The following is a 16,319-nucleotide window of genomic DNA, read 5'->3' on the forward strand; positions in this document are numbered from 1 at the left end:
AGAAGCTGACCGACGGGATGAAACTGAGCAACTATCATCGACACAAAAGAGACAACCACCTCCTCTTCCTCCACCACGGCCTTGTCCTCCTCTCCGACCCCCCCCCCCCCCCCCCCACTTCACTTCCTGCTCCTCTTCATCGTCCCTCTCCTCCTCCAACATCCTGAAACTCAATGTGAACTACAATATGCCAACACGTGTTCCGGTTGTCTGTGTTATTTCTTTTTGCATTGACACATGAACGGACTGCGGCGAAGCCACAGCAGCCGGGTTCTAAAGCTCACTCCAACATCTCGGCGATCAAAGGAGAGACTCGGTTCTCCCCGGTTCTCCGCGGGTTCCACTGCAGCTGCTACCTGGGCTGGACACTAGCATCGACCGCCGCGGCACTCGGCCGCATCGATTGTCAATAAGAAGCAGACGAGATCCACAGAGCAACACGGCTGAGGAGCTCCCAGGAACAGCTGCTGACGGATGAGCTTCCAGTGGCGGCGGAGGAGTTTCACCTGCGCACAGGGTGGAGGAAGTGCCAAGGGATGAGCTCGGCGCAGGGGGATCACACACCTGGCACACGCCCACCGAGCCACAGACCGACACACACGCTGTAATTACCGAGGTCACCTGGTCACAAGACATGGAAGCAATTCACATATGTATTGTGTTGACATGATTAAACAACCTGGATAATGTTGCCCAATGAGTAGAGGACTGACAGTATTGTGCACTTTCACGTCATGTGAATCCACTCTCACCCTCTTCCCAACAAACAGACAAACTAGCCCGCAGTGCGCCAACTGGCAGACTCATACTTCGGGTCAAAGTCGACGGAACTCGACAAGAAAAAATACGTCAGCGCAGATTTTTATTTATTTTTTATTTTTTTATTTTTAAACAGAAAACAGTCTTTTCACTCACCTGCGTCCTTTAAAATCCAAGTTCGAGAAGTTTCTGAGTCACGTGCATTCTGAGTTCCGGCATTCAGTTAGCCTGCTAGCTAGCTGGCCTTGTCTCTTTATCTCATCATATATCAGTTGTGTCTTTTTCACTGTTGTACACACGTTGACTGACAACAATTCACCGACATGCTCCAGTTTCATCTCTCATCAATGACGTCAGCCGCCACCTTTGCACGGGGTGTCCGTGGACTTGAAGCTGCAGTACCCCCGTCTCGCCACACACAATCTGCCCCTTAAACTGCAGAGACTGCGGAGAGGCGCTCTTTGACCGTATCGCCTCGAAATAATCACGCTCCACGTTTAATGTTTCAATTTAATACAACATCTCAGTTTAGAATTAACTGTACTTTAATCACACACAGGGACTACACAGAGGAGCTTTTCTGGACTTTGAATTTCCCTCTAGAGAGCAGAGGAGAGCCTCTGCGTTGGTGTGAGTGCCGTCCAAGGTGATGACAACTCTGTCATTATGAAGAACAAAAGGTGAGTGTGAGTGTGAGTGAGTGAGGGGATGATGAGTTCAAGGGAATGGATGGAGGGATGGATGAAAAGGACAAATGCAATAAAAAACAAATCCCTCTCGACCTTTTCACCCTCTTCCAGTGACACAATATTACATGGAGGTGGATTGTGTGATGATTAAATTGTGAAGTGTGATGCGTCGGCGCTGAAGAAGGACGACTCGCACGCTGGATCAAATCCGTCTTTATTTAAAGATCTATCAGGCACTAAAGTTCTCAGCAAAACCCATAAACATGGGCGAAGCGGCTACCCGGGTCACATGACACGTGTTCAGCAGAGGGGGGGAGCCAATACCTGCAGACAGCAGGGGGCGCTGCGGAGGCGAAAACATGGAAGGAAAAAAAACAGCTATTTATACAGTGAATGAATAAAGCACACGGTATTTCCTTCTGAGTGGAAAAATGAAGTTCAGTGTGTTTGGTGCTTCACAGCTCAGCTTATGGCTTCAGACACCAGGACGATGACGACGACACGGCAGAGGCTCACGGCGAGGGGATGGCTAGGCCACGCCCCTCTGGGGGCAGGGACAGCCAGGCCACGCGTCCTCTGGAGGCTTTGTTACAGAGACAGAAGATGAGAGGCTAACCTGGTGCTAAGGAGGTTCAGTGGCTACATTCAGCGAGCAGGGGGACCATCGAGCACACGGACACGACACTGGGACTGTGGGCAGAGCGCCACCTGGAGGTTCCTCCGGTCTTACAGTCACAGTTAGAAGCAGCAGACAGGAAGGAAAGTGTGGCAACATCAAAAACAAAACAAAAAAACAGAAAAAACCTCAGGCTGGTTTCTGTTGGTGGTTCAAACTGGTTCTGCAGCCAGGTGTTCTTTCAGTCAGGAAGAGTGGCGACCTCTGCAGGCCACTGCAGGAAGTGTGACAATGAGATGACGCCACCAGGTGAGACAGAGGAACTGGGCTTATTGCTGCCGTGATGACCAACCGGCTACAGAGAGATGGCCGCCACCTTTTCCTCGCCATCCCCCTCCTCCCCCCAGTGCTGCCTCCTGGTGGACGGGACGGCCAGCTGGCTGCTAACAGAGGCTCTATGCTAGTTGTTGGCGTTGGAAGATGGCGGCGATCAGTTGAGGGTCAGCTGCCACATCATCGGGCTGACTTCCTGACCAATCACGAGCCAGGGGAAGTCTTTCTAGCTAGCTACCTAGCTACCAGAGAAGAAGCTACAGTCAGGTTTAACCTTTGACTTTTAGCAGAGAAGAAGCTACAGTTGTGAGGCTAACACTGCAGGGGGGCGGGTGGGAGGGCAACATGTGTGACGTTTACTTGCTACATGATGCTTACAGCGCTAGCTCTCCCTCAAGCCACCCTGCAGGCGGCGCTGTCAGCGAGGGAAGTGACAGGAAGTGGCGCATCTTGACGGCGCAATTGTGTGGCCCTTTTGGTCATTGAAGCAGATGAAGCGCTGTCCACAAGGAGGTCAGAGGTCAGAGAGCAGCAGGCGCTGAGGTCAACTTTGGCTCGGAGATATTTGCAGGTATGGCTACTGGGAAAGGAGGCGGGGCTTCGGGCTTTAGACTGGTTGCCACGGTAACCGAGCCCTAGTCCTCTCTTCTGATTGGCTCCTTGCTTCCAGAGTTTCTGATGGTTTCTAATCAGAGTTTGGTGGTGGGCGGGGCTCACTGTTCGCGGTCGCGGCGTCGCACCGGCACGGCGAACAGCGGCAGGGTCCTGGTGGGCGACGATGGCTCGGGGTCAGAGTTCGTGGGCTCGGCGGGCTGGTCGGGCCGGATGACCCGGCGGGGCGGGGCGGGCGTGGCCGACAGGTCCTGGCACACTTCGTACGAGCACTTCCTCTTCTGCAGCGCCTCGGCCCGCACGGCCAGCGAGCGGGCGCACACCGTCAGCAGCACGATGAGCGTGCCCAGCAGCAGCGACACCGTCGGCCACAGGAGGCAGTGCAGCAGCACGCTGGCGTCGTGGGAGCGCCGCCACAGCACGTCGTCGGGCCTGCCGGTCACACACATACACAATCAGTCAGTCACTTCCTGCTAGGACCTTTCACAGTAAAAGTCGACCCCAGCTCCTGGCCACACCCACTGAGCTGAGCTACAGCTGCTCCCACTGGCCAATACATGGATCCATCATCTGGATACCAGATTATTTCCCCCCAGTGGCCACTTGAGGTACTGCAACCCAAACCCCATTCGGCCCAAAAGGCCCCCCGCCATCAGGCTGCAATAAAAAAAATAAAGGGCTGCAAAATGGCAGGACGACCTTTGACCTGAAACACGGATCATAATAATTCTCTCTATTGTAGATTTTAAAGACCTGGAGTTTTAATCTTGATCAAAAATGTGTAAAGGCCAGAAAAGGCTAAAAAAAAATCTATATTCCCAGCGTGTCGTCTCGTCTCATTCTGATTGGCTGATGCGTCCTACGGCATCACGTGAGTTACAGAGGCATGATGGGAAGTGACACCACTGCCACATGACCTATTGGGGGAACAAACCTGGAAGGCAAAAACTTTTTGGCGTGTCTTGCTAGCTAGATGGCAGCTGCTCCACTTCTGTATGCAGCTCACCTGTAGCGCCACCACGTGGTCCCAGAGGACCTCGTTTGTGAAGCAGCACTTTCTTCTTCTTCTGCTACTGCCGCAGAGGTAAAAATAACGCTGGCCAAGGTCGCAGGTCAGCAGCGCCGCCTGTGAATAATGGCAGGATGGAGCTGCGGCGCTGAAGGAAGGAGGAGAGTGCCCCCCCCCCCCCCCCCTTAAAACCTTCCCCCCTCCACAATACCCCCCCGCCCCCCTCCACCCCCAAAACACATCAACTTCTGGAACAGAGAGGAGCCGCCCCACTTCCTGTTTGAACAACATCACTGCCCTCTGAAGGAACAAAGTGCAGCATCACACTTCCTGGATCACCTTCTAATAGACAACACAGCCCTGTGTGTGTGTGTGTGTGTGTGTGTGTGTGTGTGTGTGCGTTCCTCACCTCCGCTGCTGGTTGAAGAAGCAGGTGAAGGACTGACTGCTGAGCTCATTGGTGAAGTAGTCCTGCCACCAGAGGACGCTGTCTCTGTTCTTCTGGTTGTCCCGCTCACAGGGGGGCACGTACGAGCACTTGCACACACACACACACACACACACACACACACACACACACACACAGAAACATCAGTGTCAGTTAGGTCTCTGTAGCAACAAAGACACAAATAAGGAAACTAACATTTTAACCACAGTTTCTGAAGTTTCATGGTTCAGCTGAGGTTGCAATCACTGCACCCACCCCCTCAGACCCACACACCCCGACACCCCCCCCCCCTCCCCCCAAGCCCCACCACCACCCACTGATCCAATCACATCACCATAATAGCGACCAGTACATGCATGGAAACCAGTCAATCAACAATCAACCTCCTGCTGTTTCCCTGCGTGTGCTTGTGTGTGTGTGTGACGCCCTCTGTGCCAATCAGCAGGTAGACAGGTCACTCTGGTCTGAACGCATTACAGCGCCCCCTGCTGGACAAACGTCACCACCATTACAGAGTGCGAGTGAGAGAAACAACGTTCCCAGAAACACAGCTGGTGGGGTTATTATTGTCGACATTTTGAGGCTGCGTGACGACAACCATGATGCACATTTTATCCACAAGAGCCGCTTCCACTTCATGAAGAGGCCCAGATGCAACAGGACCCCCTCCCCTCCACACACACACACACACACACACACACACACACACACACACACACACACACACACACACACACACACAGAAGCAGGTAATTGCCACCTTTCCATCCTGCTTGCTTCAGCAACCATTCATCCCAACAGCCAATCGGAGACGCCTCTCATGATGATGACATCACAGCTTGGCGGCCCCTCCCCTTGGCGGAGTGCAGTTGCCATGGCAACAGGTGGCCGGTACACTGAGGTGTGGAAGTGTTTCCAAGCTGAGAAAGCACGTCTTCAGGCTGCCGCTGCTGCTGCACTCTGGGGACACAACTACCTGTCTGCCTGTCTGTCTGTCTGTCTGTCTGTTGTCCTCCAAAGCCACGACGACAGCCGCAAAAACACATCCATCACCTCTGACAGCCTGACGTCCTGAGAGAAGACGGGACGCTAGTGGGGTTCAGAGGCAGCCGAGCGACAAACACTGCCACCACCACCAGCGGCACCAACACAACAACAACAACAAGACTCATTAGGGTTGCAGACTCACACCCAGCAGGGACCAGCTGGATTACTGTTTCAACGTCAAGCCGAGTTCAAAGGAGAAAATAATCCAATTTTTCTGCCACTGTAGTGACGAACATTTCAATTTGTCTCCATCACTCTGGGTTTGGCTGGGTCGGTGCTGTATTGGAGATGCTTGTGGAAAAAAAAGAACGTCCAGGACAAGGAAGTAGATTTGAAAGATTTTGAAAAAATTTGTCTTGGTTTATTTTCCGTACAAAAATGATAATAAAACGGCAAAATAAAGGGATGAAATAATGTGGCACACTGGCAAGCAAACATGAGAAATAAGCTTCCAGTTGCTCACAAACAAAACCCATGAACAAGCATCCTGCACTGTCCTAGGACAGAAACCACCACTGCTGGGCCTCAGTATGGCTTATGTAGTCATGACACCTGTGCACCTGTAGGGGGAACACTCCAAACCAGAAAGTGATCATCACACACACTCAGTCCATAGGAAATAAGAAACTTTAATCAAAGAAAAAGGCTCCTCGAGCCATCATTGCCTGTATGAATAATTGACTGAATAAATTAATGAATGAATGTAGTAGTTACTGTCAATATCTAGGAGCCAGAGACTCCGCCCATCTCCAAAGCTGCACCCATGTGACATGAAAGCAGGGTGTCATCAAAGCTGCAGAGTCATCAAAGCAGACTCCCACATTAAAGGCAAACTTTTGATTTGTCCAGGTGGGGGAACATCTCCAGTAGTTGTTTCCTTCTCTCCAGGCAAGTTAGCCGGCCTGCTAGCTGCTAGCTCTTGTCTTTCACCCCTCTGCACGTCGTTCACCAGACACACTTCAGGCCTGACTATGGAGGAGACCCAACAGCTGGACCTGGTCCAGGAGGAGGCTGGAGGAGGAGCCCCAGGGATCCGCTTCTCCTTCAGGTTCCTGGTGACGTCCCACCAGGGGGCGGCGGTGGGGCCCGAGCAGGACGCCAGCCGGGAGCTCCAGTGGCTGCGGGCAGAACTGGAGGCGGTCCGGTACCAGAATCAGTGCCACGCCCTGGAGAAGGCCCAATGGCTGGAGGACCGACGGAAGCTCTGCCTCAAGCTGCAGAGGCTCAAGTGTGACCTGCAGCGGGTGGAGGAGATCCTGAAGGAGAAGCAGCGGAGGACTTTGGACAGCCCCAACCTGCACGGTGGGGCCTCCTCTTCCTCCTTCTCCTCCTCCTCCTCCTCCTCCTCCTACTCTACCTGCATGAAGCTCCAGGGACCAGACACTCGTGCCCGCTGGCTCAGCGCCACCAAGAGCAACCTGCAGAGAAGCGGCATCACGTTCCTCAACCACGAGATAGCGTGCGAGGCGGCAGACGTCGACCTCCACTGGAGCCCCGTCGACAAGGAGAGCATGACGCTGGCCGAGCTGAAGGAGGCGCTGCGCGAGAAGAAGGCCGAGGAGAAGCTGCGGAAGCACCAGCAGGGGGCGCCGGCGACGGTGAGCAAGAGAAAGGGGAAGAAGGGGGGAGCAGGCCCCAGTGACCAGCAGGGGGCGCTTCTGCCCCTGCAGGACCAGAGTGACAACGTCCTCCTGAAAGCCGTGCGGGACATCGTGACCTACATGGGGCGGAGCTACAGGCGCAGCCGGCGCTCGCCGCCGCTGGAGGAGGAGCTGAAGGTAGCGAGGAAGGAGCTGAAGAGGTGGATGAAGGAGCAGCTGCCCCCGCCCTCCTGCCCCCCACCACTGCAGATCATCCTGCACTGTCCCAGGACGGCAGCAACGTGAAGACACACACACACACACACACACACACACACCCTTCAGATTCAGAGCTCCTTGTTAATTCTGAGGCCACACAGGAAGTGCTGCCCCCCCCCCCCCCCACACACACACACACACCCCAATCTGCATTCTCAACACAATTAAGTCATAAAGGAGGAAATGAGTCGGCAGCAGCAGAGATCCCGGCGGAGCCTCCCGCCATCTCCCACCCCCTCCTCCTCCTCCTCCCTTACTCCTCCACCACCTCCACCCCATCCTCCTTCTCCACCACCCTCTCCTCCTCCTCCTCCTCCTCCACCCCCTCCTCCTGCACTTCCACCCCATCCTCCTCCTCCACCTGCTCAGAGAGTCTGAAGATCTTCCAGAGTCACAGAGTCAGAAAAGCACAACAAACAGGAAGAGAAAAGGCCCGACTTGTTTTCATCGACCACTGCGGAGCCTCATCTACTAACGCATACGCACTGCTCCATTTATTTTTGTCTCACTGCTATTTCCCACTTTATACTTTGGAACCAAAATGAAACGAAATCATGACCTCAATAAACAGATGGCTCAGGAAGAGAGAGTGAGTGTGTGTGTGTGCAGCCTCCACAGTCAGCCAATGAATCACAACTTTATTAATATTGTGTAAAAAAAAACCTGTTTGTGTCTTAATTTATTTTAAAAAGTAAGTTCCTCAGAAGTTCATTTCAAAGGAGTCGAGAAATATAAATGCAACATGTCTGCACATTCTTCAGACTCCTTGGACAGGGGTGGGGGTGTGGGGGGGTGATGAAGGGGCGAAATGGTCCTTTGACTGCCCACCATGTCAATCAGCTGATTTCCAGGGCGGTTTTCCGGGCCCCCCTGCTGACAGACTAATTAACTGCAGGTCCCAATCAGTTGGTTCGACCTGTGTGTGTGTGTAAAATCCCTGATTGCATTCTCTTATCACCTGTGATGCTGGATTCACCTCCACGACGTCATCGGTCATTAAGGCAAACCGTTAGCCCTGAGCTAGCTCTGTTGCGAGCTGACAGCTGACGCCTTTGCTCCATCAGCTAGCAACCAACCAAGATAGCTAGCTAGCTTGCTAGTGTGGTGAATTCTTCAGGTGGATCCGAGATGGGTAGATGTTGAAGGAGTCTCCGTTGACACTGACTTGGTTGTATAAAAACAGGTTTATTGCAGAAGTCAGAAATCAAAACAGGCGCCTAGAAAGCCCGGGGAGGTCTCGTAGTCAGATGTGAACAACTCCATTGATCTAATGTTAACATCACCTTTTATACCCCGTAATACGAGATATGTAAAACAGTGTTGGGGAGGGGAGTATGCATCCTATGGAAAGCCCCTCGGTTCCCCGAAAGGGGCCTCAACGTTTCTTGGCACAGGAATTGCAAGCCTGTCAAATGTACTGGACTGGTCACGTCCGCGTCAGACGATGTAAAAGAATAACAACGCCTTACATGGAAAAATACATCGAGGTCATCATTAGTTCAGATACTACACTAGCTAGCCGGCTAACTGGCTAGTGCAGCGGCAGACAGGTCCTCCTGCCTTTCACTCTTGAGCGAGCACCCTAAAGGTCCTTACACATAAATGACACGAAAATGTGAATTTTTCGTATTAATATAATATAGGTATTAATATAAGGCTAATAGGCTTATGATGAATGAATGTAGACGTGGGCTGATGCAGCCAGTAAAGTTTGGATGTGACGTCATCGACATGCCAACATCATTTTGATTAGTTCGAGGTCCAGCCTTTTCCAGCCTTTTCACCTCGGCAAAATTCGACATGAGCGAAACAATGTGGAAATTCGCTCCACAGAGCGAATGTGTGTGAGGACCTTGACTCTCAGCCTTAGTAAGCGGCTAACTAGCTGCTTGCGCGCTGCTGCTACCAAGTGAGAAAACGTTTTTTTCTCCCGTACTATTCTTCAGCTCGGTGGAGGGGGGCTGAGCCCCAGCACACACACGCAGCTCATTAGCAGGTTAGTAAAAAGGTCAGAGCAGCTGTCAGTGACTCATTCATCACACTGGACATTAGAGCAATTGTGAATGAAGCATATCTCTCTCTCTCTCTCTCTCTCTCTCTCTCTCTCTCTCTCTCTCTCTCTCTCTCTCTCTCTCTCTCTCTCTCTCTCTCTCTCTCTCTCTCTCTCTCTCTCTCTCTCTCTCTTGCATCGTCACCATCTCCATGGTGATGGGGCGCCGCAGATGACGAGGCGTCTCTCCCCCTCTATATTTACTCGGTTGCCGTGGCGACGAACCCAGACGGCCACTTAAGAGGAGGACAGACGGACGCTCTCTATTTTGTTTTCAGCTCAGCTCGTCGAACTACTTCCCCTCTGCGCTGAGACTGGCTGAGGGGGTGTGGCCTGAGGCTCCTCCCAATACTTCATCAGCCGCCCAGGAAATAAAACCAATCACTACTGCGTCTCTCTCTCACACACAGACACACACACACACACACACACACACTCACTCACTCAAACGGTCTTTGTGGTGCCTTCACTGGCATCTAGCCAATTCCTGCTGAGCCGACCAACAGCAGAGCCAATCAGAGCACAGCTTTTCTCATGTTTGTCAGCAGCCAACAGTAAACAGGAAACTCCCTCGATGGCCGTCCAATGAAATCTGAGATGGATAAAAAGGCTGATGAACCCAGCAACTTTCCTCCCAGTGAACCTGTTCTGCATTTAATCAACAGTGTTGTAACAAACTCATTTGTGTATGTTGCTCAAACTGTCAGTGCAACTGCCTCCCCCTTGCTGGCTGTAGATGCACCTCAAGTAGCAAAATGAAGCTCAGAGACGACAGGAAGCCGGTTAGCTTCAGCTGCTAGCTGCTCACCTTGGGGTTGAGGACCAGCTGCTGCTCGTCGAAGTGCAGCAGAGCCAACGAGTTGGACTCGGAGTTGTTGACGAAGATCTGCAGGCAGGGATACAGCGACGTGCCCTTGCAGTCGGCGCCGCACGTGAACACGCACTCAAACATCTCCTCCGGGCGCAACACTGACACCACCTGGTGGAGGGCACAGGGAGAGAAGTCAGGTCATGCTAACGTTGGAAAAAAAAAAAAAAAGAGTCAAATTGTTTTTTAAGTCAGAACTTTGGATGCTAGTTTTGCCAGAAGCGATTTAAAGATGATCTTTAATCAGCGTCAGCGGTATTTGTATCGGACATGAATCCTTTTGTTGCTTGTTAGTCAGCCAGATTGAGGTCTGAGCATCAGTCCGCAGAAAACACACACTCACGCACCCAGTCTGCACAAGTTTAGTGCCAGTCAGACAAACGAGTTTCTTCATTTCCTAAGAGACTCGCAAGAAGCAATAAAGTCCAAGTGTGTGTGATTTACGTTGCGCTAGGATGAGGGGAATCAGAGAGCGGCAGCCAGTACTCTGTCACCGACTCGAAGTAACGCCCCTCCGCTTCTCTGTAATGCACCCACATTATTTCAAGACGACGCAATAAGCTAACAGCCAAATAAATCACGGGGGTTTTGAGTGAGTCCATCATCCTGCAGTCGCCAGCGTGGTTGTAACTCATGTCCTCGGAAGCCCCACCGACTCCTGAATGGCAGATGACGCAGGAGAAGGACGGCCGGTCCAGAGGCCTCGGCAGGGAACTCAAGGTGAACACACGCAACACTTTTAAAAAAGATTTTTAAAAAACCCACAGACGGCTTTGAGATAAATCACACGGCGGTTTCGGGAAATATGTCACAGAGTATCTCACTGCTGGATGAAGTCCTGGAACACAGACTGCCAAAAACCAACAGCGTCGCTGCCAGGAAGGACAAGCGATGATGTCCCAATGGACGTTGGAGAACGTCAGAGGTACAGTGACCAGAGTGTTCCTGCTGTTTCACTGGTAGCATTTGTTGTCACACAACAGGTTGTCCAAAAACTAGATTTCATTTAAGTTGTGTGTGTGTGTGTTCAGAAAATTGTACCCATGTTCCCAGTGAGAGGCTGCTGGCACAGTATCTACCACCATCACGCCGGAAGGCAAGATTTTTTTTCCCAGGGAGGAAACAGGGATAACCACCGTACTCATTTGATTGGTCGCTGCAAAGTCTCCACGGTTGAGGCAACAGTTTACTTTAAAAAAAAAATATATATTTTTTTTTAATAGTGTCAGTGGACAACAAAGCACAGCTCAAGACCCATTTCTTCACTCTTATTATTAAATTTCTGTGCTGTCATTCATGTCCACACTGTCTTGAAAGTGTTTCCTTCTTGTAGTGAAGTTTTAAATGTTTTTTTTTTTACTTTTCATTTCTGCTTTGTTCCTGGCCGCTTGCAGTGTTCATAATTCGGCATGATGTACCTTAAATTACTGCTATTCATTTTCCCTCGGTGACCAGTGGTGGTGCATGTAGCGCACTGGATGGGAAATCAGCAAGATGACCCCAAAGTAGAAATCGATCTAAAGAGTTTGAGGCGTGGTTATCCCTGTTTTCTCCTGGGGAAAGAAATCTCGCCGCCAGGAAAGACACAGCTACTTATCACAGGCTAATGTCTGCTACGGCTAGTCAAATACTCTCTACAAGCTAGTCACTAGGAAGGCTAACTTGAGCCTGTCAGAATGTATCAACATAGGGTCTGTTTGTGTCACGGTGAAAGGTGGAATCAGACTGGGGAAACAACTCTAGAACTTGATCGGTGTTAGCCAGACCGTTGCTAAATTAGCATCTCCCATAAACAATGTACTGCAATTGCTAATTGTGCGGCACAGCTAATTAGCATCCACCACAAGCCGGCATCTAATGGAGTGAAACCACTCAGGATTTCCTTTTCTTTCATAGCTGGGCACCGCTGTGGAACATTAACTTCAGCATCTGTCACTCTTTGCTTCGATGGTCACAGGTGGACATTCATGTGCTGCTAGACTGCAGGTAAGTCAACATCCGGCGCCACCGACAACAACAGCGTCCTCCTCCGGGCTGGAACGCGATGACATCATCGTGGCTGAGCGGCTGCCGGAAGTTCCCATCTCTACTATTGGTCGAGTAGAACTTTGGCTGCAAAAGTGTCCGAGCCGAAAGCAGCGCGGTCATAATGGAGGCCATTTCTCATCTGTTAATCCACTTAAAGTTTTATGAATCCATTATTTATGATTCGGACCTGCGCAGTTGTAAAAAATGAGAAATGCCCTAAGACACGAAAGGACCGTCCGAAGTCTCCAGGCTTGTTCCACTTCCGGTCAAATGTCTTCCCATGCACTTGATCCAGTCAAAATATGACGTCGTGTTCCAAAATTTGGATACATAAATTACAAGTCGCGCGCGAACACGTCATCATGTGATCACACAGACACACGCGGCGTCTTTGAACGTCCTCTAGATTAAAAGAAAAACCCACTTGAAGCGGCCTGGCAGTGAAATATGACGAGAATCAACATTCAGCACAGAGACTGAACTCCATGTTTGAAACTCAGCAGCAGCACTCCGACCAGGACAAACACCGCAAACTTTCATTCTGGCCCAAGCGTGCATCAGTGTAATTGGACAACATTGGACATATGTAACGTGTATATACTTATATTGTAAATATTTTTATTATAATTTTTTTTATTTTTTACTTTTCATTAGTTTACTTTGAGAAGATTTGTCAAGCACCAACATCACCAAAACAAATTCCTTGTATGTGTGAAATCGAACTCATTAAATAAAGCTTTCCTGATTCTGATCCAACGATAATATTCATTACTCACAACTACCTGGTGTCTGATATATTCATTAGAACACTACCAGCAATAAAAGCTCGACATTAGCAGGCCACCTACCAAATTAGTTTTACTTCACTCATTTCCATTCATTTTAAACTGTATTCAATAAGAAGTCCCGGTGACTGGGCTCACCGTGCAGTTGGCCGGCTTGCTCTGGAGGCTCTGCAGCGTGGGGCTGAGCCAGCAGAAGCCCAAGATGAAGAGGCTCAGGATCCCGCAGGCGATCAGGAACAAGCCGAGCCGGATGCTCTTGTCCTCCGCCTCCGAGTACTCGTACGACACCCTCATCTTTGCCATGGCAGCGCCGCGCCGACACCTCCGCGGGCATGGAGGAGGAGCAGGACCGGAGGAGGAGGAGCAGCAGGAGGAGCAGGAGGAGGTGCTGCCTGCTGCTGCTGCTGCAGGCACACTGTTGAGTTGGAACAGCGGCAGCTTCCTGTCACCCAGCCTCGGGCTTCATCCATCCTCCTCCTCTTTTTACTCCTCCTCCTCTTTTTTTTCTTTTTTTTGTTTTACTCCTCCCCTGTCTCCTCCTCCTCCTGGTAGTTCTCCGCTTTGATGCAGCTGGAAACAGAAGACTCTCAAAGTTTTGAAAACACTGATAAGGAGGGAACCTGTGTGTGTGTGTGTGTGTGTGTGTGTGTGTGTGTGTGTGTGTGTGTGTGTGTGTGTCAAAGAGAGAGAAAACTGGGGCCAAATATAAAAAAAATAAGCAAACAAACAAACAAACAAAAACTGATCCTCACACGCAAAAAAATGTGGATTTTGTGTGTGTGTGTGTGATTTGATCCAGTTCAGGTCAGTGCGGGTGTCTGACTTCTGAAGGTGGCCACCAGGGGACATTCCTCACACTTCAACATCATTCTCTAATAACAAGAGGCGCAGTCAGTATTTCACTCGGTCCCGAACTGAGTCGTTGGCTGGAGCAGCGTGATAGTGATTGTGCGATAGCGTGATTGTGTGATGGTGTGATGGTGTGATTGTGGGCTCAGGTAGCTCAGGTAGCTCCTCCCAGGATTGGACAGTGAAGTGTTGAAGGTCTTCAGGAGGCGGAGCCTGCTGCTGACCAGGGGAGCAGGTGTCACAGCCTCAGCGCCACCTGCTGCCGCCTGCCAGCCGTTTCTATGGTTTCAGCTCTCTCCATCTCTCTCTCCTGCTTTCCTGAAGGTTGAGTGATGCTCGCCCGCCAGCTCGCCCGCCCTGGTGGCCTGATGATGATGATTCAATCCAGATTTGTGTTTTATTTGTCGGCCCGGCTGCTTGTTGTTCTCTCGGCGTTACATGCTGCACCAGATAAGCCTCTTAGTGGAGGGTTGGGGGGTTGGAGAGATGGGGGGAGTCAGAGAGGAGGGGGCCGGGGGGGCGTGGGGAGGTGAGGGGGATCGCAGCCAGAGGGGCGAGGATTACCTGGGCGTTAACAGGTGTAAAGTCATTAATTGATCAGCTGGATGACAGAATGAAGGAAACATCATCTATGGACCAACTGAGAGTCAATGAGGGGGAAAAACTGGCTGAAGGTCAATCCAGTTCATGATGTTAACCAAGGTGTGTGTGTGTGTGTGTGTGTGTGTCCACCTGCTGTTGGAACTGAAGTGTGTTACGTGGCGGTGGCTCCGGCGGCAGTGTTTGTGTTTGTGCGACTTCTCCAAATTCTCCACCATCAAACCAGACAAACAGCTCGTTCCCAATCAGTGTGTGTTGACTTTGTGTTGAAGCCGCCAGGAAAAAAGATGCTGTTTGGGCTCGGCATGGAGGTTTTCTCCCCCCCCCGCCCGCCCGCCCGCCCGCCCACAAGTTGCATGAGATTGAAGCAGCAGGAATAAAGCCCGGGCATTAGAAACCAGGGGGCTGGAGAGCTGCTGGCGGGATTATTATCATCTGTGCAGCTCAAAAGATTACAAATAATAACAGAGCGGGAGCAACAGGGCGGGCGGCACCATGTGACCCAGCGGCAGCAGCACCACCACGACCTGGTGCTGGGATTAAAGGTCACGGTGAGGAGACGTCACATGTCTCCCCTGAACCTGCCAGAGTTTTTAGGTTGACGACTTTTTACTCCCTTCATAAGTCACAAATGTTTGCATTTTCTACTCATCACGTTGAAAAAAACATGTTGGTTACTATCATGTTCAAAAGTCTTTAAAACATACAAACTCTGTTCAAAGTCATTCAATTGTCATTTTTTTAATTCCAGTTGTTGCTGCTTGGAGCTATTTGAACTCTGCTTTTGTGTAGTTTATGGATATAAAAGTGGATGATGTTTTTAGGAGGAAGGAGATTAATTGAGAGTTTGTCCGAGTTCTGTTGCTGCTGCTGCTGCGGCGGCAACATTTGGCAGAAAATCCCTCCGTCAACAGTCAGACACACAGAGAGGCACAACCTGCACCAGAGACTCACAATCGGAGTCCAGCTGGTCTGACCGGCTCTGTTCTCAGACAGACAGACAGACAGGCAGACAAGCCTTCTGGAGACGAGCAACAAGCAGATCATGGAGGTGGGGGCGCGTGCCTGTAAACCATAAAAGACTATGTTGAAATTGGTCATTATTTGCAACATAGTTGTGTAGAAGAAGTCAGGTATGGATATATTTATACCAGTGTGTATGGATGCATGGGTACACTTTATATTTCTCTCAATGTTAATGTATATGTATATGATGCCTATGTTCATACTGATACACTACATGAGCATCTTATGTTCATCAATATTTTTCAATTCCTATGAATTACATGCTTTTGTAGCGTAGATGTGAACAAACGTTTAGGTGGAATATATGTTTTTTAGTATGCACATGTACATTTACACCGAAGCAAAGTATATTTTAATACGAGCCGTGAGAAACAGTAATAAGGGGTTTGAAAAAAGTGTTGGCTTCTCCCCACTCCTTTTCCAACGTGTATAAAAGCTTTATTACGTTTTTCTTTTACGTTTGTATGTGAATGGCATTTTTCTGTCTTTATATAAAAGCCCGAAGTAAATGTATTCATTCGTTTAAGTGGTTATGTTCATGTTTGTTAACATAATAATAATAATAATAATAATAATAATAATAATAATAATAATAAGCATCTCAATTACGTTTGAAAACAGCAACAAACATTGATAACAAAGCGGTGATACGACCTGAGAGCCATGCTCGTGACACTCGCAGCGAGACAACTGTGTTCGCAGAGTGACTTCCGGTCAGGGAATCAGATGTTGCCCGCATGC

The 16,319-nt window shown here is 50.3% G+C and overlaps 3 protein-coding genes across 9 annotated transcripts in view; 1 reads left to right on the plus strand and 2 right to left on the minus strand.

Annotated features, from left to right (window-relative positions):
- Positions 1-16,319, plus strand: part of ptprb (protein tyrosine phosphatase receptor type b) — a 38,300-nt gene that overhangs the window by 14,901 nt on the left and 7,080 nt on the right. The gene's annotated exons all lie outside the window — the stretch shown is intronic.
- Positions 1,652-13,561, minus strand: LOC142900163 (calcium-activated potassium channel subunit beta-4-like). The gene is made up of 4 exons (XM_076044287.1): positions 13,242-13,561; positions 10,231-10,401; positions 4,428-4,555; positions 1,652-3,441 (listed from the first exon to the last, which is right to left on the minus strand). The coding sequence occupies exons 1-4, from the start codon at positions 13,404-13,406 to the stop codon at positions 3,111-3,113; spliced, it is 795 nt and encodes a 264-aa protein (XP_075900402.1). The 5' UTR covers positions 13,407-13,561; the 3' UTR covers positions 1,652-3,110.
- LOC142900219 (uncharacterized) lies at positions 6,367-8,038 on the minus strand. Of its 2 annotated transcripts, none has more exons than XM_076044386.1 (3): positions 7,695-8,038; positions 7,508-7,620; positions 6,367-7,432 (listed from the first exon to the last, which is right to left on the minus strand). In XM_076044386.1, exons 2-3 carry the CDS (start codon positions 7,523-7,525, stop codon positions 6,473-6,475), a joined length of 978 nt encoding a protein of 325 aa, XP_075900501.1. In that variant the 5' UTR covers positions 7,526-7,620; positions 7,695-8,038; the 3' UTR covers positions 6,367-6,472. The 2 variants fall into 2 exon arrangements, with proteins under 2 accessions (XP_075900501.1, XP_075900503.1); XM_076044388.1 differs by having other exon boundaries at positions 6,368-7,432; positions 7,514-7,620.

Source organism: Nelusetta ayraudi, unplaced genomic scaffold (assembly GCF_046127955.1).
Source record: "Nelusetta ayraudi isolate G7.1 ecotype Tasmania unplaced genomic scaffold, CSIRO-AGI_Nayr_v1 ptg000079l, whole genome shotgun sequence".
Classification (NCBI taxonomy): domain Eukaryota; kingdom Metazoa; phylum Chordata; class Actinopteri; order Tetraodontiformes; family Monacanthidae; genus Nelusetta; species Nelusetta ayraudi.